The sequence below is a fragment of the Suillus plorans genome (assembly GCF_016647745.1).
Source record: "Suillus plorans strain S12 chromosome Unknown HD556scaffold_43, whole genome shotgun sequence".
Taxonomy (NCBI): domain Eukaryota; kingdom Fungi; phylum Basidiomycota; class Agaricomycetes; order Boletales; family Suillaceae; genus Suillus; species Suillus plorans.
The window spans coordinates 58,055-80,909 of record NW_024537427.1 but is presented as its reverse complement, the minus strand read 5'-3'; the positions used below and the strand labels follow the sequence as shown (position 1 = coordinate 80,909).

Below are 22,855 nucleotides of genomic sequence, written 5' to 3'. Positions count from 1 at the left end.
TCCGGGCCGCAGACTGCCACAGGTTAACAACTCCCAGCCAGTTACTCCAGTACCATTTCTCACATCATGGTCACACTCCAGACCTGTCCCAGATTCGGGCCGTCCAAAAAGTTCTATATAAAATTCAAGAGGACATGATCTCAAGACTATTATACCTTAATTACTCTTCTCATGGCGCTCAGTCCGATTAAGACCTGTGTCCTCGGTGTGGGTCTTGCTGGGCTCACGTTTCACGTTCCATTCGTACTCGCTTTGCCCGAACTCTTCACTCTTACCGCTGTCCTGGAGCGCAACCCACAGAATCCCGGAGGAAAGGTGCAGCAGCGCTTTGGAGTTACAACAAAAATACACAGGACAGTCGAAGAGGTCGTGAACGACCCTGAAATCGAGCTTGTTATTGTAGGAACCCCAAATGACACGCACTACCCATTTGCCAAAGCTGCTCTTGAGGCCGGCAAACATGGTAAGCAAAATACTTCTTCCACGCAGAAACTGCTCTCAGTCACTTCAGTTCTCGTTGATAAACCTGTGACTGAGACGGTCAAAGAAGCAAATGAGCTTGCAGCCATTGCCAAAGAAAAAGGCCTTGTTCTCTATGGCTACCAAAACCGACGCTGGGACTCGGATCACCTCGCGCTGAAGCGTCTGCTTTCACTTCCTTCCTCTTCGCCTCTGTCCCTTGGTAACCTACTGGAATTTGAGTCTCAGTGAGGACGATCGTTGATCAAAATAGCTTGATTTCCTCACCTTCCTTTAGCTATGATCGTTACCGTGCAGGGATACGGTCTTCCTGGAAGGATAGTGCGGGCGCAGTATATGATCTCGGTTCACATCTCCTAGACCAAGCTCTCAAACTCTTTGGCCGACCCGCGCAAATCACTGCGTTCATTCAAAATATCCGTGGTGTCACGAAACCGGAAGTTGACGACATCGTAAGTCCAATACCATTGTAGCTTTCTAGCAGCATTTTCAATATGTATTTGCAGTTCACTATCTATCTGCACTACAATCCTGGGACTCTTTTCCCAAACCAGTTCACCGTGCTTCTCCGCTCGCACATCCTATCAGTGAAATCCCCTCAGCTACGCTACGCAGTACGCGGCACAAAGGGAATGTTCACCAAGTATGGCCTCGATACGCAAGAGGAACAGTTGAAAGCGATGTCCTCTGTTAGCAGTATCCTTGAACCAAGTTATGGACTGGAGCCTGAGTCCATCTACGGCATCGTCGAAAATATCGCCGACGATGGCGCGACGATCACAAAGACAACGTAATCGTTCTTTTCGCTCATATTTCCTGGCGGCGCTGATGGTTGCCTATAGCTGGCCTTCGGATGCCCCGGGTCAGTATATTGGCCTCTTCAAGAACCTTGCTGGTGCTATCCGTAATAACGAGGAACTTGAGGTGAAGTGGGCAGAAACGACACAGGTGATCGAGATGATCGAATTGGCCTATAAAAGCTCTGCTGCAGGCCGCACTTTGGAGGTATCAAAGGTTTAGTTGATATCAACATGCACCTCATGATATACTCGAGAATGTATCATAGAAGTAGTGCGGTCAAATTCCCTTCGGAGCTACAACATACTCTTGACAACAAATACCTGTGGTGTCAGTCAGACTCCTAATTCAAATTGTGAATAACGCCTAGCATTGAACAATCAGTCGATCACGATTTACACGCTGGTATACTGTGACATCCGAGTACAGACTTAAGCTTCATTGACAATAATACTACAAGAATGGGTTTGATGTATCTGATAAGATGAGAGTAGAAATCTGTATAGACAGTTCTTGATCCCCGTTGAAGGTGCGCGTGATAATTAAGCAGAGCATCCCTGACCAAAATGGACTAGCGAGCAGTTCAACGACTACGTGCGAAGGGTTGAAAGTATCGACCAAGATCTGGGTGGGAGTCGGAGTGAGGTTTTGACTCAGGATCAGATATCCTTGACAACGACGACCAACGCATTGCCAAATGAAAGTTGACTAACACCTCGAACGATGTTTATTCCAAAGAGTTTGACCGTATGGTCTACATGATTTGGAATTGCAGGAGATTTGCACAAGTACTGATATATATCATGCGTAGTGAGCGAGGTTAGATTCTAGAATGAAGTGAATTTTCGATCAGGAATTGATCAGGATTCAGGAGGTGGTTGTTATATGGGCACTGGTTCCCTTGGTTGAAGCTTTGAAGCTTGAAGACTTTTCAACAAATAAAACGTTGCGATGCCCAGCTACAAAGTATCTCGGGTACAGCCGCCCAACTGCCACCTCTTGTGAAAGTCTCGGGCACAAGTCGGGCAGAACCGTTGTCGTTGTTTAAGCGGACGATCCTGTATTACTGCTACAGCATGCAAATGAAATCCAGTAGCCACTTAGCCTGGTCCTAGGGTCGCGCTCACAAATCAAACTCAAACTCGCCACTGCCGCGGTATTATCCATGACTCCCAATTGCAGTGCCACGAGCGCGCCGCCCCCAAATTCATTCGAACTGTCGTCGCTATTATAAGTACCTTAAGCGGGTTCATGGCGTCAGAACGAATCCTCGCGTCCCTTAGCTGCGATGCCGAACAAGCAAGCTTCTCATCCGATTCCCAGCTGTTGTGTTATGAGTCCAGGACCTGCAGGAAATATTTCAGACAGTCGGGCTCGCTGCAGCAATGGTACGGTTCAAAAGCTCTTGAAACAGTGTCAGAAAATAATCGTTCATTGTTTTCACCCACAGCTGCCGTCAAATGGATTCGTGGTGAGCTTATTGGTAGAGGAACTTACGGTCGGGTCTACCTGGCTCTTAGCATGACCACGGGCAAATCCCAACTAGTTGCCGTCAAACAAGTTGATAGTCCTCAAGCTATCCGAGACGAGAACGATCAGTGTCAAGCCACTTTCGTACATTCCGTCGAAAGAGTGAGCAAGCTACTGGTAGATCTGAACCATCGTCATATCGTCCAATATCTCGGGTTTGAAGAGTGCTTTGTAGATCATTCAAGGGTTATGAATATGTGAGTTTCTAGCAATATGGCCACCTGCCAGTATTGACTCAAATACATGACGTAGCTTTATGGAGTACGTGTCGGGCAGTGCATTGGGCTATTGTCTTCGCGAAAAGGGCAGGTTCAGCGAGGACGTCTCGAAATTTTTCATGCTCCAAATACTTCGAGGTTTGAGATACCTCCATTCGCGACGAATAATCTACCGGGTATGTAACCGATTCGGCCTATCGAAACGTTTGAAACATTCTTATTAATTCCTGTCAGAATCTGAAAGCCGATAGCGTCCTACTTGAGAGAGATGGGAGTTGCAAGCTTTCTGATCTAGAGTTTTCCACTATGGAGGATAAAATACATAAACTTCCATTCACCAGCGTGCAACGAATACTACCTTGGATGGCACCTGAAGTCATCTGCCATCAAAAGGAAGGGTACAGTGTCAAGGCCGATATTTGGAGTCTGGGATGCGTCTTGTTGGAAATGCTGACAGGAAAGCGACCCTGGTATGAGGATGAACTGATCATGGTCACCATTAAAGTCTGTCCTGTACTTTTGTATTACAGGAGCATTACTTATATTCTGTACGCAGGTGAAACAAAACAAGCGCCCACCCATCCCTCCTGAAGTTACCTTGTCAGATCTTGCAATGAATTTCCGGGATTTATGTTTTGCAATGCAAGTTATTCAAGTCCGTTCGGATGACATCACTTACCTTATAATCTTGCAGCAATCCTGACGAACGCGCATCTGCTTCGCACCTGAGACGACATCCCTATCTTGAGCTTCCGGATGATTGGAAATTCCGGGGTTTTAATGGTTAGGGAACACTCTAGTTATTGTGCCCTTCTGCTCATGTACTTTTCGTGGACTTTGTTCCCACTCTTATGGACCGTGATAAATGTAATTGACTGGGAGAGGAGCTAGTATTTGTACGGGACTGGCACAGTACAGAATGCCTCGGTTCAACATCAACACAATGCAAACGTGTCCTCTTGACGTGAACAACACACGCATTATTCGTGAATCTACTATATAGTAAATCAAGATAGTAGAGCCTGATGTCATGCGGACTTGACACGAAGCCGTTGTCTCCGATTTTGAGAAAGCGTCAGTACGATCACGCAACTTATCTCCGAGAAAGCAAGTAGCAGGAACGAGTTTTCAAGTGCGAGAGTATACACAAGACGGACATATCGACCTAGTGGAGCATAATTGAATACATTAACATTAACAGACAATGCGTGCAAGGAACTGCCTAACACTAATCATGCACACGTGCCCAAGTTCGCATTGGAAGTATCATAGATGTTCAATCGCGGAACCGACATAAAAGGCGTCGCACTTATTGGACGCATGTCCACCCGGCGAGGGAAGCGAGTTTGATGTAGTAGTCGTAGTCTATGTCCAATCCAGCGCAGAAGAGCGCAGACCATCGCTGCGCCATGACGACTTGCCTGGAGTACAATTTGATATTCAAATAAGGCATGTGTCTATATTAATCAGACGGCACCATGTATGTCTTCCAGCTGTCTTGTGGATCATTATGATCAAAGGTCCAAATATGTCGGAGACACTGGGACGAACGGTGCGATGACACCTGTCAAGCAGGACGGGAGATGCTAGCCGTTCAAGTATCCAGCCCACAGAATGCACGCAAAGAACGCCGCATCAAATACACTCAATGCAGGACAAATGCCTTCGCCCAGACGAACCTGACCCCAGCCTTCTCATCGTCCTTCTTGTTCCGAGGTGATACGGCATCAGCACAAGTTCCCAATACAAAAAAATTACAGGCGAACCACCTGACATGTTGTAAAGGCATAACCGACTCAACAAGCCTTGTCGTCCTCCGTACTTACCAGCACGATATCGTGCAATAGCAACATTCAGCATCATGCCCCAATTGAACTGAGTCATTTTTGCGACCCAAGCGAATGGGATGCTGCAGCTAGCAGAACAGCCATAGAACCAGATAAGAACACATTCATGTTCGTGATATAGAACGCCATACCTAAAAACAAAGAAGGCCAGTATGTCCAGCGCTTCATCAGCGGGTGGGTCCGCCGCAAGTAGGGAGCCAAACAACACCGAGCGCAAGACTAAGACAGAGTGTCGGAGAAGCAGCAACAGTTTTTGAATGATATACTGACAGCAACAAGAACAACCAGAAAGTATTAGAACCTGTCATAGTGACAGCTCCCGACGCGATCGGCCGGCCTTTCGAACGGTCTTTTTCGCGTCAAGAGACTATCGACAGTCATCGGTAGGACAGAACCAAGACGTACCAACTTTGCAGTCGAAGTCTCGGTCAAGTATGTCATTTACGACACACCCTGTACAACGTATAAAAGTGTTCAACAATGCGTAGAACAGTGTTTTCTTGCGATTTCGTTCAATGATGAATACCACTGTACGATAGGCTGGCGGTAGGAAGCCCCAAGCTAGGCATGATGTACTTAATGAGTACGCCGCATCACGAACTTCCGTCTTATTGAAGAACAAAAATATAAAGTCGCTTCCCACTCGAAGCCAGCGGAGCCTGAGCTTGAACAACGCCTTGCCTTGGAGTGCATCGCAACAAGTCTCAAAGTCTAGACTTGATTGTCAGAGACACCGGCAATGCTTATTCTGATGCCACTGTACGATGGCTCGTTGAAGTAGTCTTGCTGACCTTGGCGTAGGTAGGCTCAGAAGCCACACATAAGGCCTAAGGGCCTGCTTGAAGGGCTTCGAGCTTCTCACATAGTTGTGTAAATAGATCAGTGGCAGCCCCTCTCAGTCTATTTGAAATAGCCCAGCGAATTACCTTCAACTTGTTCTTCAATCGTTTTTATGTCCGCGTAGTGGGGTTTGCACCAATCAGTATGCCTATACAGCCAGATGTTAATTCAGGATGTGGTATGACTGGCGAAAGTCAATTTGGCAGTACGAGGGCAGAAAAGAAGTCCATACCTGATGATATTTATATCCGGATAATAATAATGTATGTGAATCACCTCCTTGGTGGGCCCATGCAGACCCGCGACCAGTAGGAATGAGAAAAAAGAGGGACATGAATTACTCACTGGTGAGAAAAGGGCACTGAAGAATTAATATTAATGTTGCGTGCATGCGGGGAGTCGGTGACTGCGGACGCGTTAAAACTTTACCTAAAGTACTCCCTGCATGCGAGCTGCAAGTCGAAGACGTATGTTGCGCGCATGGCATATGTACCTGAAATGTGCATTGCTCAGGACGTTTTACAACTTGGAGGATTCAGCAGACATCGACTCGGAGTCAAATCAAATGAACTTCAAGAGGTGAATTGACGCACATGAGTCACGTGGACGAGTTCCACGTAGGACTTAGCCTAGTATGCAACCTCCATCTCATCACTTGTCACCACCACCACAACGATGACCGAGTCCCTCGTCGCTGTTCGCATCGAGCTTCCCACTTACTCTCTTTCGTTTACTGTCAAGGTTTCTATCTTCGCTACCGTACTCGATGTCAAACATGCAATTTCAGCGTCTTGCGTTGGACAGCCCCGTGTCGAGGGACAGCGCATAATCTGGAGGGGGCGTTACCTCGGGGACCAGGAGAAAATTTCAGATATATGGAAGGTAATGAGGAATCTATGACTTTTGCGAACAACATCTGACCCAAGTTTCAGACGGCAGATGAGCAACGCACCGTCCATTTATCAGTGCACCCCTCCGGTTGGTCTGGTGCTCCCCCATCTTCTAGTGCAACGGCAACCACAATATCTATATCCGACAAAGGGAAATCTCCCTTATTACAAAGAGACGTTCCTTCCAACACTCCCTCGGCGCCACCCGGGGTGCAATCTCATCCTTTCGCACATTTACCCCTGGAGCACCAATTCATTGCTTATATCCATCAGGCTGCTCTGTCAAAGCTCACTAGAGGACTTATCGAGCACCCACAATACTCAGTGATTCCATCTCGGATAGTTGCATTGGAAAATCTTGAGAAGAAGGGATACGTTTGGCCTTCAGTCCTGGATGAGCAATACCCTTTCTCTCAGCATGGCGACGGCTCTGGACTGCGATACGAATTGATGACGACTGAGTGAGCCAAATTTTGCGCATAGTGAGATGTACTTCAATTAATTATTATTAGTGGCAAGTCATACCTCTCCCTCCGCAACCCAGGTTCAAGGCCTACCGTTGAACAAGTACATGCTCTGAAGATCTTGACCTATACGTTTTCAATATTGTGTCTTCAACCATTACCTCAACAATCGACACCAACACCGACCACTTCTTCCAACGAGACTATACCGCATCAATTAAATGACCTCCTCCAGCAGCTCGGCCTTCCTACACTTCGTGCTGTCCCGAACGTTAATGTCGATGTCGACGTTAATGGTCAGATGGGCGTTGGAGCGAACGTTCCAGCACCCGGAGGTGAAGCCCAGATACTTCCAGATATCCCGGTCCGTTTACTACTGGCCCCCTTGGTGATGGTATTATTCCGGACTTTGCTCTTGCTGTACTTTTTCTCCCCAGCACGCAAGCCGCTCTTGGGCTTGTGCATCATCGCCTGGATAATATATGAGATGTGGACGAATGTGCGGAACGTTGTACTCGGACCATTCAATCGGGAGAGGGAACGCTTAGCTGGTGTTGCTGCTGCCGCGGAGGCTGCAAGACAGGCTCCAGGTCAGGGTCAACATGGAGGTCCCCCAGCGACTCCTGCACCTTCTACACCTCCTCCTGCCCAGTCTGACATACCAACGCCTGCACAAAATCAAGAAGCGCAGGGTCCTCCGCCCCCCAGCAACTCTACCTCTCTTCTGGAACTCCTTGCGCGCATAGGCATTGATACAGAGAACAAGTCACTCTGGCCAACGTCTTCATCACGCATCCCTTCTTCACCACCGAGTCTGATGCACAAGGTGACAACCTTCGTAAGTTTGCTTGTGCTGACTCTCCATCCGGAGGTATGGAATCGTAGGCGCGCAGCGCTGAGGATAAGAGAAGGACGTTTGCGAACAGAAGCAAATGTAATGGAACGAGAGGTCGAGAGATCGGAGGGCCAAGAACTGAGTGAAGAAGACAAAAAGAGGGAGGAGATGACAGCTGTGTTACAAGTGCAGGATGGAAGGCGTGCTCCTTGGGTGAAAACTTATATTCAGCGTGTCAGAGGCGGAGAGTGGGTGGATGATTTATAGCAAATTATAATAATTGGATATTTATTTTGTTCTGGGTTCACTTTGCACGGCCAGCTCTGCATTCAAACGGTGTGCATACTGGATTAGATGTTAAGTAGATCATCTAGATGTGCAAGGTGCAAAGCGAATGTATATTATTCACTCTCGTCGTCCTCTTCGTCGTCCTCGAATTCCTCTGCTTCATCATCAATGAACCCGTTTAATGCAGGTCCTTCGCCGTCTGAATCTTCTTCTTCCTCATCACTCCCCTCTTCATCCGTTTCCTCAGCTTCACTTTCACCACCGAGCTCTATATCCTCTACACTTCCTTCATCCTCTCCGCTCTCCGCACCGGCTTCCATGCCCTCCTCCTCGCTCTCGCCTTCCACGTATCTTGTTGGCTGCCTCTCGCCTTGTGATGTTGTAGGAACCCCGTTCTTATGAGGTGCAAGCAGTGTTGGTGATGTGGAAGATCGCATCTCAATCTGTGAGAGTACCATGTCTAGTCGGCCATTTAGTGAGAGGAGGGAATCTTGTAATGCCAGCCGGGAAGTCAGTGTCGCGTGTAGACCTGAGAGCCGTGAAACGAGGTCGGGCATCTTTATAGATGAAATTTGAATTAGTTTGTAATGTATACAGGGAGCAGTTTTTCTTTATTTCAAAAACGTACCGTCATAAGATGACCGCTATGGACCGCAAGTACGGTCTTGACCCATGTAACAAGTCCAATTCCGCGCTGCGAACTGGCACCCCCACCACCACCTTTCATGCTTGCTGCGCGTGGACCACGACCGAGACGCTCTACGCATGCCGTGAGCAACGGTACCGCCAGCTGGGGCGGTAATCGCCGCACGGTATTCCGTACCATTGCTGGGTCAGAATGCGCAAGACAAGTCTCAAGCAGTCTCGAATCAGACGAGTGGAGCGCTTGTATAAGTGTCCGGGTAAGTGAGTGTGCAGGTATAACGTTCGGCGTGTCCTGCTTTTGTTTTCGTGATGATTGGAGTTGCTCCTCTTCAGAGTCTGATGAGGAGGGGCGTGCGTCACCTGATATTGCGGCGAGACGCTGGCCTAAGGAGAGCTCCGCAAGATCGGCATTTAGTGCGCCCTCGATCTGAGATGCGGCAAGGTCTTCCATTGCTTGATCTTCCCCGAGCTCGACACCAGAGTGTACCGCGAGAGATGAGGGCTCGGCGTACCGGGCATTTTTGGATGCGGACTATGAAAAATGTATATCAGGTGTTTGTTTTTTTGTCGTGGTGTTAGATGCGTACAGTAGATGTAGGTTCTGAGTCTATGAGGACTTCATCTTGGGCGGTCTGTGATATCGACGGCTTGGCTTTGCGCGAAGATGACTTAGTGCGCGCTTTTTTGGATGGGGGGACACTTGACATGGCCTTGGTCCTTTTTAGCTGCTCAAACGATTTTTAGGACAATCCAGGAGAGTAATACGAGCTCAGGCATATACCTGAAGTTGATGGACGGGGAGAAACAAATATTCTGCAAGTCACGTGCTAGCTAATACTTTCTTGCACTTCCTAATCGGGAGCAAGAGAAAACGCCAGGATTCTGGAAGAAGTTCGGTCTCACTTATTCCTCGAGCGAAGACACCTCGTACTACTAGGAAGTCGGCACTCACGCTCGCCTGACAAAACCGTCCGTTTTCTGGTATTTACTGTCTATCGTTGTGTACAAAAGGGACAGGAAGGGCCTGCTTACGATCTTTTCATCTGTTACTACGTTCTACCGTTCTACCACTATCACCCCAGGTAATCAGCTGCAGTGGCGGGACCAACGATGAACTACATTCAGGTAAACTCCTTGTCGTTCTTTTAACATGCAAGCTGACGTAAAGTAGTTAGAGAAACTTGGTATGATCTGTGATATACGTTATCGAGGATTGTACCCTAACCATTGCTTATACAGGCGAAGGTACATACGCCACGGTCTACAAAGTACGTCACAACAGCTTCTCCTTAATATTTCTTTGAAATTCATATGAGTTGTAGGGTCGTTCGCGAACGACCAATGAGATCGTCGCGCTCAAGGAGATACATCTTGACGCAGAGGAAGGGACACCCTCCACCGCCATCCGTGAGATTTCCCTCATGAAGGAACTCAAGCATGTCAACATCGTCCGCCTCCACGATGTTATACACACGGAGACAAAGCTTGTCCTTATCTTCGAGTATTGTGATCAAGATCTCAAGAAGTATATGGACCAACACGGCGATCGCGGAGCGCTTGACCCTATGACCGTGCGAAGTTTCATGTACCAGCTCCTCAAGGGCACATCGTTTTGCCATGAGAACAGGGTCTTGCATCGGGACCTGAAGCCTCAGAACCTTCTTATTAATCGCAAGGGGGAGCTGAAACTTGGTGACTTTGGTCTAGCACGTGCATTTGGCGTGCCAGTGAACACATTCTCCAACGAGGTGCGTTCGTGTAAGTGAGTCTCCCTGGGACACAGCTGAGGGTGTGGAGTTAGGTCGTCACACTATGGTATCGTGCACCAGATGTACTTCTTGGATCACGCACGTACAATACATCGATCGATGTGTGGTCCTGTGGTTGCATCTTCGCGGAGATGATCTCTGGAGTGCCTCTTTTCCGTGGCCGTGACAACCAGGACCAGTTACTTCATATCATGCGCATTGTCGGCACGCCGGACGATCGAGTTCTGAGGAAGATAGCGACTGAATCGGTGAGATCCCTTGACTATGACGAGAAGTGGAGAATCCTCATTTTTCTTCCAGCCCGAAATTACCCTAAAGCAATACCCAAGATACCCAAAGATTTCTTTTGCCCAAGTGCTTCCTAAGGCCTCGCCACAAGGTGATTAATGGGGCCTGATGATTTGTTGGGCCTAGACTGACTGCGATGCAGCCCTCGACTTACTTGAACGTCTACTTCAATTTGATCCTGCCAAGCGTATGACGGCCACTGAAGCCCTTTCGCACCCTTACTTTACCTCCACGGTGGCCCCTACCTACGGCCCAAGTTCGACTCCAGGGTCGATGCCACCGCCTCAATTCAATTTCCCTCATCCTCATCCCCATGCACAGCAACAGCAACAGCAACAACAACAGCAACCCCACAATCCAATCCCTCCAGCAGGGTCGTCGTCTCAAATTTCAATAACCCCATCCTCAGTCTATCCACATGGCCAGCAGCAGCCCATGTATAGCAGTCAGGACGCTGCAAGGATGCAGGCGCAAGTTCAAGCCCAGGCCCAGGCCCAAGCAATGGCTCAGGCTCAGGCTCAGGCACATGCCCACGCACAAGCTCATATGAATCAACAGGTCGCGCCTGGATACCCTGGAGGGTTTCCTGCGCAGTATCAGCAACATGCACGATAGTGCTGCAAAGCTTTCTGGTGGTGTTGAAATTTTTTTATGTATTTGATGTTTTTCATACGCATTGTTCCTGTTATATGTATTGTCACCTCGTGGATAGAAGAATGTTGTAATCACTAGTCTTGTAACACAGATGGCACGTTTTGTCCACGGGGAGGGATCTAGGTTGGTTCGATTGAAAGTGGGCCTACAAGGAGAGTTGCCCTAGCCTCACCAGGCTAGCCTGGAAGCTACTGCGGACTCTCAGGCTGGAGGATCATTGAAATTAATCAAGATACGACCCTTGAAATGAATAGTACGCTCCCCTTAAGTGTCAGGCGGAGTACACGTTTGACTGATCCGAGAAGGACAACACGCGACATTTTATGAAAGGGCTTTGAGATTATATGATCGAGTGAGGTTGAACAAGAAAGGTCACGTGGTTACGCGTCTTTTGTTTCTAAGCCTTCGGTGCCTTGCCAAAAGTTTACTAAGTGGCTCACGACTATAAAACAAACTCACACATCCAGTATAACACATATCTAACAAGCCCCATTGATCACTGTCCTGAACAGCGAAGATCATATAATATAGAGTAATGTCTACATTCGACAGTCTTATTCAGGACTTAACTCGCGACGTATGTCGAGTGCAACCTAAAGACGCCCTCCAGTTCTGCGCTAGTTGGTTTCAGTCTCGGCTGGAAGAACAGCGGACGCGAATACGAGACGTCCTACACCAACGTGGTCTCTCCACAGCTCATGAGCTACCGTCCGAGTTCTATCTGGACTCCCCTGTCAATATCGCCCCTCGTAACTCCACGCCCACTCCCATTTCTCCGTTTTCCCAGGTCCCTCAGCGTCGTGCGTCCTCCCTCCATGCAGGTTTCTCGCACAGTCCATTTGGGACTCTTAATGTGCCAGGAAATGCGCTTTTGTCATTGGACACAAATGGCGCTCCCAATGGCATGCTCGCCCCGACATTCACCCTCGACGGACGTGAACTACCCCCAACCTCCCCGCTAACCACTGATCCCAACTCATTCGCACGATATGATGTGTCTTCAACGCCGACCATGTCTAATTCGCTCTCTCTTGGCCTTGGAGATTATCTCCATGCACCATCGGCCACTATGCTGGCACGCCGTGTGTCAGTCAGTGCTGAGCCTATCGCAGTAGACAGTGATCACGACGATCCACTCCCCGTATACCCCAAGACAGCTGACCAACTTCGCCGCATAAAATCATCCATTGCAGATAATTTGGTTTTCCGTGATCTCGATGAGGAGCAGGAGACTGGCGTGCTCAATGCAATGCAGGAGCATAAGCTTGCCGCAAATGATGTGATTATTCGGCAGGGAGATGTAGGAGAATACTTCTACGTTGTCGAATCAGGACTTTTCTACTGCTACATCCATCCTGGACCACTACCGCCGACTTGGCTAGCGGATGCGGAAAACCACGCCTCGCAGCCCGAAAAATTCCTCCAGCCGGGGTATCATCCCGTGTTTGGTCGGAAAGTTTCAGAGCGCACGCCTGGAACTTCTTTCGGCGAGCTTGCATTGATGCATGGTCATCCACGAGCGGCAACCGTGCAGGCAATCGAGCCCTCCACTGTCTGGGTTCTTGACCGTATCACTTTCCGCACAATCATTCTGAAAGCGGCTCACAGGCGCAGGACGATGTATGAGCAGTTCCTCTCCAGTGTCCCCCTTTTGTCCTCCCTTGAGCCGGGAGAGTGTAGTAAAATAGCAGACGCCCTGGTCAGCAAAGTATATCCCGATGAAGAAGCGGTTCTTCGGGAAGGGGAGATGGGAGATACTTTCTTCTTCGTAGAGGAAGGCGAGGCTATTGTCACTAAGACACAACGAGGAGAGGAGGGCGAGTACCGCCAGATCACAGTGGGTCGGCTGAAAAAGGGTGACTATTTTGGCGGTGAGTGATTTGTTGTTGTTCTCCATTAGTTCTTAAATAGCTGACGTTCACACCTCAACAGAGCTATCTTTGCTTAGACTTGAGCCCAGAGCGGCGACAGTGAGTGCGGTGCGTCGGACAGATGCAACGCAGCCGAAGTTGAAGGTTGCGGCGCTGGACGCGCCTGCATTCACACGACTGCTTGGGCCTCTTCGGGAGATAATGGAGAGAAAGGCTGGGGAAAGCTATGGTCTTTCATCCAGATTAATCCATTGACGAGGGGTTTTTTGGTGTATTCTTTCTTGACATTATATACCCACGTGTCTTATAGTGAAATTATTGTATCCTCAATGTGATTTATCGTCGTTAGGCGCCCTTTAAAAAAAACTCTGCAGGTTGTCATTTACGTACTCGTGTCCCCCCCAGTCTTATGTTTCTCCGTCTCACTGACCCTCCAAGTTGACGTCGACGCTATTGTTTCTGTTGAGTTGTGATGCCAACGATGGCCCAGGATTGTAAAAAGTGATCAGCCGCTGAAATTTTGAAATTGGTGGTATTATGTGATGGATTGGGAAGCTCCTTGAACTTGATCGTCATCGTTTCAACAACTAACTTCATCACAGTCTTTTCTCTTTCTTCTTTCTTCTTTCTTCATTAGTCAAACTGCCACCTAGCCAAAGCTTTGCTGTCAGCTTGCTTTCAAAGGAACTAACAACCAAAATTTAAAGAAACTGTCTCATCTACACACTCACTCAATCACCGCTCATTTCTGTTAAATCAACGACGACTCTTCATGGGTGCACTCCATACTCATTTTGCCCGACGGGATGGATGTGAGCTTTTTTTCCCATCTTGAAGTGATATTCTGACACCCTCAGCAGTCGGAGGCTTACCGTAAGACATTGTTTGTTTTGCAACAGTGAGCTGCTAGCTAAAGTAACATCAGTGGTGGAACCGGCGCCTCGACTTTTGGCACCACAATATCACCCGAGAGCCCCCTTGATGTATTTACTAGTGCTTTGGGCAGCATGTTCGGTAGCGGGGCACCTACCACTTCTACGTTGGGGTCTTCTATTATATCCATGAGTCAACTCCTGACCCTTCTTCTCTTCTAGCTTTCCTAGCTCTTCTGCCCCTTCCACCTCTTCTATCACTATCAGCCAACAATCCAGTTCTATCAGTACCTCCATCCCCTCGTAAGTTACACATATATTGCAAGTCGTGTCAGCAGACTAACCGATTCAACCCCCAGCACGAGTACCCCCTCGACAACATCTACGTCGCTAACTACACCCAACTCCACGCCTATGCCTGTGCCTACTCCCACACCCACACCCACACATGCATCCACACCCACATCATCTGCTTCTCTGATCGTCTTTACTTCAACCTCCGGCACTAGCATTATCTACGTGACTAGTACCGCGTCCAGTTCAGCGTCTACCATCGCTGCAGCTCCTCAGTCATTCTTCCAGAACAAGCCTCTGGAGGGTGGGGTGTTTGCCATAGTTGGAATCGTTATCATGATCATCGTGTTCGTCATCATCACATACACTATCCGTCGTCGTCAGCGCAATCGTCTTGAGAGCGACATCGCCGATGCTATCACGTTTGACCCGGTCGTGAGGGAGCACTATGGAGATGAGGAGAAGGGAACGAACACCTTTGAAAAATACAGGCTTAGTAGCAGTTCCTCAGGTCATGGTCATGGCTATGGGTACGGTCCCCAGCCTGCATACGCGCCACCGGCCGTTCCTCAGTACGGTTACTATGGCTCACAAGGATATGAACAGCAGGCAACCGCTTATCATGTCCCTCCCCCTCAAGGCCCCGTCTATAACCTCAACAATGCAGTTAACACGGGTGGCATAGCTAATACGGGTGGCGCTGTTGATTCGAGTGGCGCGGTCGATACGGTTAGTTCAGCCAGTACGAGTGGTGCCAACCTCACTCGCAAATATTCAAACCGAAAACCTGTTCCACCTCTCCTGCCAAATCCCGTCTATAACCCATCTCAATCTCCGGTTCTTCCCTCGCACTATTACATGCAGAACCAGGATGTCCCGATCTCACCGATTTCTCAATCAATGGATATTTCTGTACCCCCCGGTGATCTGCCGACGTCTGCGCTACCTGATGACTCGGAGGACGATCCTTACACAGGAATGGTAGAGGCACGTTGATTTTTTTTGAACTTTCACAACATACTTAAACATGGGTTTGCAGGTTGTCGATCACTAAATATACCCAGTGCTTTTTTCCCCCGATACCCAAGTGGCAGTTGCTGTGTTGGTTTCCTGTCCGACTATGCTCCCTTGCCTTCAAATTGTTTCGAGCAGCGCTCGTGTTTCCGTTTTTATAGTTTCAATTAATCAACTTTGATGTGCTGTGCTCATCGGATGTTGTTGATTCTTGTTTGAGCTGTCATGTAGGCGTAGGGTGATCAATCACCCATTCTAGACTGCTGTTGTTGTTCTCAGTATCATTGTATCTATACTGTTTTTTTTTTGATATTTGCATGAATCAGAAAGTTTTAGAGTATGGCTGCTTGATCGAGAGGACACGCAAAGAACTGTAAGTCCTTATTACTCGTCCTTCAAGGGCTTGTCTATTTCGACGGGGTTCGGACTGTCCTCTCTCGTTTCATGCTTCATGGCTTTCCTTTTTGCCAAACGCTGCTCTCGCCGCTCCAGGTACCAGACTAGCCAAGTCACTCCCAATGTTGCTGTGCACGTGCAAATCATTGCGATCATACCCCTCTTGAAACGGGGCGCATCCGTAGCAGGGTAGAAGAGGAGTGGCCACCAGGCATTAACCGCGTTGTTCCACATGCTTGATGTCCAAGTCAGTTTCGCAGCATGAACTCTTTCAAAAAAATCACTTCATGGAGGCAAGCACAATAGCACGCTCTTGATAGTCATCTGCACATATCTGGTTTGCCCAACTGCAGAACAATCAATTCAGCATGAGTCAATATGATAGTTGCGAAGATGTAGCTGACGCAAATGTGGTAGCTTGTCCGGCATACGAGGCTCCTGCAAAGTCTGAGAGGGACGAACTAAGTTTGCAAAACGGTAGCCTCAGTAGAGATCACGAACAATAGGCGAAGAATTTCAACCCCGTTGGACTACTCCACACAAGGATACAGATCGCAGCGACTGTGCAGCAGAAGCACATGTACACGAGTACGGGCCATCTTGCTCGTGTGTAATCTGTCCAAGTAGCGCAGACAAGCGTGGATGCAATTCCGAAAGCTGTGACTCCACTCGGGTAGTAATCTGATAAACGGATCAGGGAAAGAAAGATGCAGACACGTAATGTACCCACCAACTTGTTCAACTGTATAACCGCCTATGGCAGACAGCCACTGGCCCATCAGATTGTTGGAACCGAAACTTTCAGTCTCTCCTGAGATGGCGAACTGTACGAACTGTGTTTATCCATACTCGTCGAGTGACGGAAGATGCTTACGAGGAGACTACATCCGTACCAACGCCAGCGGCTAAGCACTCTCTTCGCAAGATCCCAAGAGAGACTATGATGGACAACATCCGAGTCGAGACGGTCTTGAGAGAGAGCCCGTTCCTATGTGGAAGATAAATACAACTGGGAAACGGATGTTGACATATCTCCAAAAACATACCTCTTCACTGAGATAAAATGCTTTGGTGGTCGATGGCACATCAGGGAAGACGAGAAAGCCGTAAAGTGCAATCGGGAGCGTGATTACACCGTCGATTATGAACCTAAATTAAATGGTTCTCTGAGCGCTAGCGCTCCGATCAGAAATCTGGGGACGCTTACAGCCACCGCCATCCACTTCTTCCGCCGACGCCTTCAAGATGTCTCATAAAACACTGGTTTGAAATCTTCAGTCTTGGTGGAAAACATGATATCTTACTGGTAAACGGCTGCTTGAAGCACACCAGAGAACCTATCGAATGTCAGCAAAATGAACGAACGTCGGATGATTACCTTACAGTGTCCCAGCTAGACCAGAACTCGTGAAAATACCCGAGCGCTTCCCCAATTCGCCAGATTTGTACCATCTTCAAGAAGCGTATAAGAGAATAAGAGAATGTTCCTTGAAGAAATGAAGCACACTGACGATCCAAGAATATAGTGCGTGCCTACGAAGGTCGATGCTTCTGATATGCCTTGGAAGAATCTGATAGCGTACAGCTATTTGCGGAAGCGGTTAGCGGGGAAACAATGTCATGGAGGGCCTTACCTGTTGAACGTTATGGACGGTACTTGAACTGTGTCATCAAATTTATCAATGCCGTGCTTGTTGCATTCTTGATAATCGAAACGAACCAGAAGGTGAGCACACCCCATACTATCTGCATCGATGGAAACCACAATCTTGGTGGGACGACTTGGAGCATCAAATTGTCTGACAAGCATTGAATAGGGCACCTCGGGTAACATAATTGCTTAAGGCCTACTGGGAATCATCCCGACAATGTAGCCGCATGTAAAGATCGTATTTATTTTCTGCGGAGGCGCTCAGAGAAACCTCCCTGAAAACACATATATGGAGTACGTACATTGAAGTCATTTCCTTGCATGTTGAGTTCTTGCTTCATCCCGGATACATATGCATTGTTTACATTCGCTCGATCAAGGTCTGGTTACGAGAATTATGTCAGAGACAGCTACCCGGATATATGAAGTGGTAAGAACTCTAAAGCGAAAATGCCTCAGGTCTGGAGAAAGCTTCGCTGTGACTATATCACCGAAGACTAACGTCGCGATCGTAATGCGTTCAAAAGCTTCCTGCATTAGAAACATGCAACATGCCCGACGACAAAGGTAAACAACGTAAAACTCACAGTTCGTGAAATACTACCACCGCAGTGACGTGTTTGCAATCAGCGTTTTCTCAAGATCAATCAATGAAACATACCATAAAACAGCAATAAGACAAAATGAACCAGTCCAATTTCAGGAGCAGCCTTTGCTCCAACTTTGAGGAGGGTACCTCTCCCCAGAGGAACTGCCTGATTGTTTTCCAACGCATTTTGCAGGATGGTCGGGTTGGCTTTCGAAGTCAGCCTTTGAACGGCGAACTTGGAAACTGAACACGATAGGATAGGCGCCATATGGAGTCAGCCTGAGATGATGATGGGAATGCTATAATTAGCTGTCGATTTAAGCAGGTCACACCCTGTCACACCCGGATGACACCGAGTCGAAGCTAAGTGCGTATTCTACAGATAATTAAAAGACTACACTGATGCGGCTTTGCTCGTATACGGATTAGCATGAAATATCATCAATGTGGCACAATGGAAGCATCATACCAGTAAGTAAGCCATCAGAAAATACGCAGCATGCCGTATTGTCCTGCCCGCACCTCGGCATTGAGTCATTGACCGATAGGCTAACTTGCATGTTCAACTCTTGCAGCGCATTGGATAGTCAGGTCATCCGACCACGGCGGGGCAGTTCCGCTGCCAGTTCTGATGGGGAGCAAACCGATGTTGTGGCATGGGACCCGCAGCCGCAGCCCAGGGCGTCATTCGCGCCAACGTCTAACAGGCACCTAACAGTATGTATATTAATTTAGCTACTCCACCGTGATACGACCGAGATCCCCACCGTTTAAACTCAGCACCAAAGGCCCCTAGCCCTATCCACAGACTACAACGACGGCTCGCCTCATAGACAGACTGGTTATCAGTCTAAGACTTTGGCTCAAGAGTCTATTAATATGTAGGTTAGCCCCAGAGCGGCCATTTACCAGATGTGTCACTGTAATACCCACTATCTAACGGCAGCGAGAAACTCGTCATCGGGTGGGCGGTGTTTAGCAACAGGTGCTAGTGCAATGTACCAAAGGGTACTACTTCAATGAGATTGATGATCTTTTTTTTTTGTTCCATTTCAGACTTGTTTTAAAATAATGAAGCCTCACGACGGACACAAGCTTAGGTCATAGATAAGGTGGTCAGTATAAAACTCCTTTCATCTCGTCCTGCAAGCTTCACTACAAACCCACTCTCGAGTTGATCGTCCTCTCCTAGTACATCATGTTGGCTCTCACCAACGTCACTGGACTCTACCTATGCCTTGTTTGTGTCGGAGCATATCTACTTAAGCAGGTGTTCAACAAGAAGAACCCCCCATATCCCCCTGGCCCTCCGGGGTGGCCTCTCATCGGGAACATCATGGACATGCCCTACACCAGGCCCTGGCTCACCTTCACAGAGTGGGGCAAGAAGTATGGTGAGTGTTTCTTGTTTCACATAATCTTACATTTCAATGTCTTGTCCGACTCGACAGGTGACATTTCGCATATCAATGTTCTGGGTCAACACATCATAGTGCTGAACTCTGTCGAGACTGCGATGGAAATGCTGGACAATAAGGGCGCTATTTACTCTGACCGTCCTATTCTTACTGTTGGCGGCGAACTTATTGGCTGGAAAAATGTTATAACTCTCCTCCCTTATGGCGACCATCTACGCCGGCACCGCAAAAAATTCCACGGCGTCACAGGCACCCGCGCTGCTGTGGGCACATACAGCCAAGTCGAGGAGGTCGAGACTCGCCGATTCCTCAAGCGTGTGTTCGCGAAACCCAATCAACTGCACGCACATGTTCGACAGTACGTATAATTTATCATTGCATCAACACGATCTTGATTTTTATAGCACTGCTGCCGCTGTGATTCTTCGCATCTCTCATGGTTACGAGGTGAAAGAGAATGACGATCCCTTCGTTGACCTTGCAGAACGCGTTATGGGCGAGTGGTCGCGTGCCAGCGCTCCTGGCGCTTTCATGGCTGATATTGTACCATTCTGTAAGCCATAGCATTCAGATGCTTGCTTCCAATGGCCTCACCATTTTAGTGGCCAAGGTCCCTGAATGGTTCCCTGGTGCTGGCTTCAAGCGTCTGGCCCGCGAATGGCACGACAACCTTGAAGAATTCGTTTCTGCACCATACAATTTCGTCGTGGATCAGATGGTGACCATCATTTATAATTCTGCAAGTATGCGTTGAAGTTTGACTTTCACAGGCTGCTGGCATTGCCTCGGAGTCTTTCACCTCGAATCTATTGGGAGGCGGTACTTTGTCAGCGGAAGACGAGCACCTCGTGAAATGGACTGCTGCAGGTCTATATGCCGGCGGTTCCGACACTGTTGGTCCCTCCCTCCATATTTCTGACAACCATCTTCTGAAAGTGGTACACTTTTGCCCCAGATTGTTTCTACTATCAACGCGTTCTTCCTAGCTATGACGCTATTCCCTGACGTGCAGAAGAAGGCTCAGGCTGAAATAGATGCTGTTATCGGTCCTGATCGTCTTCCCTCCTTCGCCGACCAAGACTCTCTCCCCTACATCGGAGCGCTTATCAAAGAGGCCCTACGATGGCATTCTGTTGCCCCTACCGGTCTGTGTATCTCGTTCAATGCATTATCTAGTTACTGAGTGGTATCTCCATCTCAGGTTTTCCTCACTGTGTCTCTAAGGACGATGTCCATGACGGGTACTACATCCCAAAAGGTGCCTTTGTCATGCCTAATATCTGGTCAGTACGCTTTTTTTCCATATTCCGAGTCGATGTTTGAACAGAATATAATGGCAGGTTCATGCTGAATGACCCGAAGAGATATGCTAACCCCTCGCAATTCAATCCTGAACGCTTTTTGGCTAATGATGGGAAGAAGCCTGAGAAAGATCCCCGCACGATCTGCTTCGGCTTTGGAAGACGGTAAGCATGCAGTAGATTTTTGTGCCATGCTAACTTTCTACTCTGCAGTCTTTGTCCAGGTATGCCCGACTCCCAAACTGTATCCTGGCGTTGAATTCATTTTCGTTTACAGGTATTCACCTCGCTGAAGCCTCAGTCTGGTTGTCCGCCACGATGTCACTGGCCGTGTTCGATATCTCGAAGGTCGTTGAGAATGGTATTGAGATCACCCCTGAGGTTGATCCATCATCAGGCACAGTCAGGTATGTTGCATACCTGATCACGTCCGGCGCTGAACCGGATATATGCCCTTCTAGCCACCCTAAACCGTTCAAGTGTTCCATTAAGCCTCGCTCTTCAAGAGCCGTGGCGCTCATTGAACAGGATGCCAACTATTAAGCGCGTGAAGATGAATCATAGATGCGGCGATTTTCACACCTGACATCTAGGTCCGTCATAGTTTGAGCTTTGTATCATAATGCAGGATCGACTGTGGTGTCACATCGCGATACAATTGCACAATATATTGCTGTTCCATGTCGTTGACAGTGCATACTCTTGCATCAAAGACGCTTGTGGTCTACACCTCAGGCTTGACGCATGGTGGCTACTTCTGCCTACATTCGAAGTCGTCATCACATCCACCAAGCGACAGATGCTCGACTCATGCACTATCGCCGGTGCTGGTGCCTGCATGTCCGTTCCTGGGTCCGTCGCTGTCACCGTTTTGAACCACGTCAACAAGCCGTTTCATGTTTGGTGTGTGATGCTTAGACATTAGTATTCTGTATTCTCTTGATCACCCAGAGGCGCTGAATCTCAGCTCCTCCACAAGGATTAACCTCATCAGAACCCATTCAACATGCCTCGCACCATCAACTTGCGTATGCGCAAATATTCTCCGCACATCTGTGCAGTTACTTCATTGAATTTCTGTAAGCTGGAGTCAGGTGAGAACACAAGGATGGTACTTTGAATGAGGTGAGAAGATGCATCAATGACAGATTGCTGAGGAACTGAAGCAGTGCGCTGTCGCTCAACTTGGCTCTCGCGCGCCCATTTTCCCAATGATTGCCATCACACAGGGAAAAGAAGACTAGTACTAGTTGGTGCGAGTATGGGTGGACCGTCTCAGAACTTCCGAGTCTGCTGAATTACTGCTTTGTGTCTACTGTTGTCACTACCAACATTAATGTACCCATACACAATCAAAAACCCTTCAGGAACTCGTCTGTGTGTATGTAGCGCTGAATTATTTGACCTGCAACTGGGCAATCTCGAATGGTACAGCTACATTTCTCTTTTTTGGTTTTTCTGGCCATGATGGCTGGCCCCGCCGAGTCTTAGAAACATCAAAAGTAACTGATATTGAAATATGAGGTCGTACCGCGATCAACAACAGATTTCCTGATGAAAAGAGCCAGGTGTACAAAAATTTGCTCGCTACGGATTACGCAAACACCCCGCATGTGAGTGACGGCCGTGCACAAAAGTTATAGGAAAGCGGTTTCATTCGCCTCAAGGGACTAGTGTTAAAAGCGAAAGTTGAATGAGAGCTATGTTTCATCGCATAAGGTCATCTTGGTAAGTTTTCTACCGAATGCTATACCAACATATGTCAGCAAAAAAGCATGCAGCGTACATCTGACGGCATGATATGCCGGCGACCACCTTGTTGTCACAACGTAACTCAGCACCTCGGCATTGACCGATAGGCTGTCTTCCCTACAATATGTCATGGAAAACTTGAGCCATGAAC

General features: G+C 48.2%; 10 protein-coding genes across 10 annotated transcripts; 7 read left to right on the top strand and 3 right to left on the bottom strand.

The window, feature by feature from the left end:
• The first annotated feature begins 21 nt into the window (after positions 1 to 21).
• Positions 22 to 1,645, top strand: HD556DRAFT_1385871 (uncharacterized protein). Its single transcript, XM_041303383.1, has 5 exons — positions 22 to 463; positions 512 to 707; positions 758 to 932; positions 987 to 1,270; positions 1,323 to 1,645. Exons 1-5 carry the CDS (start codon positions 172 to 174, stop codon positions 1,498 to 1,500), a joined length of 1,125 nt encoding a protein of 374 aa, XP_041158185.1. The 5' UTR covers positions 22 to 171; the 3' UTR covers positions 1,501 to 1,645.
• Positions 1,646 to 2,316: 671 nt separating this feature from the next.
• HD556DRAFT_1385869 (kinase-like protein) lies at positions 2,317 to 3,995 on the top strand. Its single transcript, XM_041303382.1, has 6 exons — positions 2,317 to 2,666; positions 2,729 to 3,005; positions 3,061 to 3,202; positions 3,261 to 3,530; positions 3,583 to 3,668; positions 3,721 to 3,995. Exons 1-6 carry the CDS (start codon positions 2,567 to 2,569, stop codon positions 3,812 to 3,814), a joined length of 969 nt encoding a protein of 322 aa, XP_041158184.1. The 5' UTR covers positions 2,317 to 2,566; the 3' UTR covers positions 3,815 to 3,995.
• A 340-nt stretch (positions 3,996 to 4,335) lies between these two features.
• On the bottom strand, positions 4,336 to 5,442 carry HD556DRAFT_1309928 (uncharacterized protein; the record flags this gene model as incomplete). The annotated part of the gene is made up of 6 exons (XM_041300344.1): positions 4,336 to 4,447; positions 4,706 to 4,795; positions 4,849 to 4,941; positions 5,005 to 5,092; positions 5,279 to 5,326; positions 5,400 to 5,442. 6 exons carry the CDS (start codon positions 5,440 to 5,442, stop codon positions 4,336 to 4,338), a joined length of 474 nt encoding a protein of 157 aa, XP_041158183.1.
• A 946-nt stretch (positions 5,443 to 6,388) lies between these two features.
• On the top strand, positions 6,389 to 8,169 carry HD556DRAFT_1240665 (uncharacterized protein; the record flags this gene model as incomplete). Its single annotated transcript, XM_041298138.1, has 3 exons — positions 6,389 to 6,595; positions 6,646 to 7,064; positions 7,116 to 8,169. 3 exons carry the CDS (start codon positions 6,389 to 6,391, stop codon positions 8,167 to 8,169), a joined length of 1,680 nt encoding a protein of 559 aa, XP_041158182.1.
• A 134-nt stretch (positions 8,170 to 8,303) lies between these two features.
• On the bottom strand, positions 8,304 to 9,542 carry HD556DRAFT_1445280 (uncharacterized protein; the record flags this gene model as incomplete). Its single annotated transcript, XM_041306907.1, has 3 exons — positions 8,304 to 8,747; positions 8,819 to 9,367; positions 9,423 to 9,542. 3 exons carry the CDS (start codon positions 9,540 to 9,542, stop codon positions 8,304 to 8,306), a joined length of 1,113 nt encoding a protein of 370 aa, XP_041158181.1.
• A 175-nt stretch (positions 9,543 to 9,717) lies between these two features.
• Positions 9,718 to 11,923, top strand: HD556DRAFT_1385849 (Pkinase-domain-containing protein). Its single transcript, XM_041303381.1, has 7 exons — positions 9,718 to 9,960; positions 10,007 to 10,019; positions 10,075 to 10,103; positions 10,158 to 10,583; positions 10,637 to 10,852; positions 10,905 to 10,983; positions 11,035 to 11,923. Exons 1-7 carry the CDS (start codon positions 9,946 to 9,948, stop codon positions 11,505 to 11,507), a joined length of 1,251 nt encoding a protein of 416 aa, XP_041158180.1. The 5' UTR covers positions 9,718 to 9,945; the 3' UTR covers positions 11,508 to 11,923.
• Positions 11,924 to 11,929: 6 nt separating this feature from the next.
• Positions 11,930 to 13,795, top strand: HD556DRAFT_1385848 (cyclic nucleotide-binding-like protein). Its single transcript, XM_041303380.1, has 2 exons — positions 11,930 to 13,417; positions 13,479 to 13,795. Exons 1-2 carry the CDS (start codon positions 12,082 to 12,084, stop codon positions 13,670 to 13,672), a joined length of 1,530 nt encoding a protein of 509 aa, XP_041158179.1. The 5' UTR covers positions 11,930 to 12,081; the 3' UTR covers positions 13,673 to 13,795.
• On the top strand, positions 13,796 to 15,937 carry HD556DRAFT_1385846 (uncharacterized protein). Its single transcript, XM_041303379.1, has 6 exons — positions 13,796 to 14,229; positions 14,278 to 14,290; positions 14,343 to 14,456; positions 14,512 to 14,592; positions 14,649 to 15,570; positions 15,623 to 15,937. The coding sequence occupies exons 1-6, from the start codon at positions 14,190 to 14,192 to the stop codon at positions 15,635 to 15,637; spliced, it is 1,185 nt and encodes a 394-aa protein (XP_041158178.1). The 5' UTR covers positions 13,796 to 14,189; the 3' UTR covers positions 15,638 to 15,937.
• Positions 15,938 to 18,583, bottom strand: HD556DRAFT_1385831 (major facilitator superfamily domain-containing protein). Its single transcript, XM_041303378.1, has 17 exons — positions 18,306 to 18,583; positions 18,232 to 18,244; positions 17,947 to 18,026; positions 17,845 to 17,893; positions 17,714 to 17,792; positions 17,628 to 17,655; positions 17,505 to 17,578; positions 17,377 to 17,445; positions 17,298 to 17,330; positions 17,201 to 17,242; positions 17,040 to 17,142; positions 16,868 to 16,981; positions 16,724 to 16,817; positions 16,495 to 16,674; positions 16,398 to 16,440; positions 16,278 to 16,340; positions 15,938 to 16,228 (listed from the first exon to the last, which is right to left on the bottom strand). The coding sequence occupies exons 1-17, from the start codon at positions 18,417 to 18,419 to the stop codon at positions 15,982 to 15,984; spliced, it is 1,425 nt and encodes a 474-aa protein (XP_041158177.1). The 5' UTR covers positions 18,420 to 18,583; the 3' UTR covers positions 15,938 to 15,981.
• Positions 18,584 to 19,431: 848 nt separating this feature from the next.
• On the top strand, positions 19,432 to 21,495 carry HD556DRAFT_1240728 (cytochrome P450; the record flags this gene model as incomplete). Its single annotated transcript, XM_041298141.1, has 11 exons — positions 19,432 to 19,627; positions 19,685 to 20,009; positions 20,056 to 20,204; positions 20,254 to 20,369; positions 20,422 to 20,544; positions 20,607 to 20,796; positions 20,853 to 20,934; positions 20,992 to 21,117; positions 21,166 to 21,206; positions 21,230 to 21,359; positions 21,414 to 21,495. 11 exons carry the CDS (start codon positions 19,432 to 19,434, stop codon positions 21,493 to 21,495), a joined length of 1,560 nt encoding a protein of 519 aa, XP_041158176.1.
• Between the last annotated feature and the right edge of the window lie 1,360 nt (positions 21,496 to 22,855).

What these genes read in the sequence shown, in the direction of transcription:
- HD556DRAFT_1385871 (XM_041303383.1), top strand. Translation starts at nt 172, where the DNA reads ATGGCGCTCAGTCCGATTAAGACCTGTGTCCTCGGTGTGGGTCTTGCT. An exon ending in CTACTGGAATTTGAGTCTCA is followed by an intron (nt 708 to 757) that starts GTGAGGACGATC and finishes ACCTTCCTTTAG; the next exon opens with CTATGATCGTTACCGTGCAG. An exon ending in AACCGGAAGTTGACGACATC is followed by an intron (nt 933 to 986) that starts GTAAGTCCAATA and finishes ATGTATTTGCAG; the next exon opens with TTCACTATCTATCTGCACTA.
- HD556DRAFT_1385869 (XM_041303382.1), top strand. Translation starts at nt 2,567, where the DNA reads ATGCCGAACAAGCAAGCTTCTCATCCGATTCCCAGCTGTTGTGTTATG. An exon ending in TGATCATGGTCACCATTAAA is followed by an intron (nt 3,531 to 3,582) that starts GTCTGTCCTGTA and finishes TTCTGTACGCAG; the next exon opens with GTGAAACAAAACAAGCGCCC. An exon ending in CGGGATTTATGTTTTGCAAT is followed by an intron (nt 3,669 to 3,720) that starts GCAAGTTATTCA and finishes ATAATCTTGCAG; the next exon opens with CAATCCTGACGAACGCGCAT.
- HD556DRAFT_1385849 (XM_041303381.1), top strand. An exon ending in CATACGCCACGGTCTACAAA is followed by an intron (nt 10,104 to 10,157) that starts GTACGTCACAAC and finishes TATGAGTTGTAG; the next exon opens with GGTCGTTCGCGAACGACCAA. An exon ending in TCCTAAGGCCTCGCCACAAG is followed by an intron (nt 10,984 to 11,034) that starts GTGATTAATGGG and finishes ACTGCGATGCAG; the next exon opens with CCCTCGACTTACTTGAACGT.
- HD556DRAFT_1385848 (XM_041303380.1), top strand. Translation starts at nt 12,082, where the DNA reads ATGTCTACATTCGACAGTCTTATTCAGGACTTAACTCGCGACGTATGT. An exon ending in AAAGGGTGACTATTTTGGCG is followed by an intron (nt 13,418 to 13,478) that starts GTGAGTGATTTG and finishes ACACCTCAACAG; the next exon opens with AGCTATCTTTGCTTAGACTT.
- HD556DRAFT_1385846 (XM_041303379.1), top strand. Translation starts at nt 14,190, where the DNA reads ATGGGTGCACTCCATACTCATTTTGCCCGACGGGATGGAT. An exon ending in GGGGCACCTACCACTTCTAC is followed by an intron (nt 14,457 to 14,511) that starts GTTGGGGTCTTC and finishes CTTCTCTTCTAG; the next exon opens with CTTTCCTAGCTCTTCTGCCC. An exon ending in ATCAGTACCTCCATCCCCTC is followed by an intron (nt 14,593 to 14,648) that starts GTAAGTTACACA and finishes TTCAACCCCCAG; the next exon opens with CACGAGTACCCCCTCGACAA.
- HD556DRAFT_1385831 (XM_041303378.1), bottom strand. Translation starts at nt 18,419, where the DNA reads ATGCGTTGGAAAACAATCAGGCAGTTCCTCTGGGGAGAGGTACCCTCC. An exon ending in TGGGGTGTGCTCACCTTCTG is followed by an intron (nt 17,656 to 17,713) that starts GTTCGTTTCGAT and finishes TTGATGACACAG; the next exon opens with TTCAAGTACCGTCCATAACG. An exon ending in CATTTTATCTCAGTGAAGAG is followed by an intron (nt 16,982 to 17,039) that starts GTATGTTTTTGG and finishes TCTTCCACATAG; the next exon opens with GAACGGGCTCTCTCTCAAGA.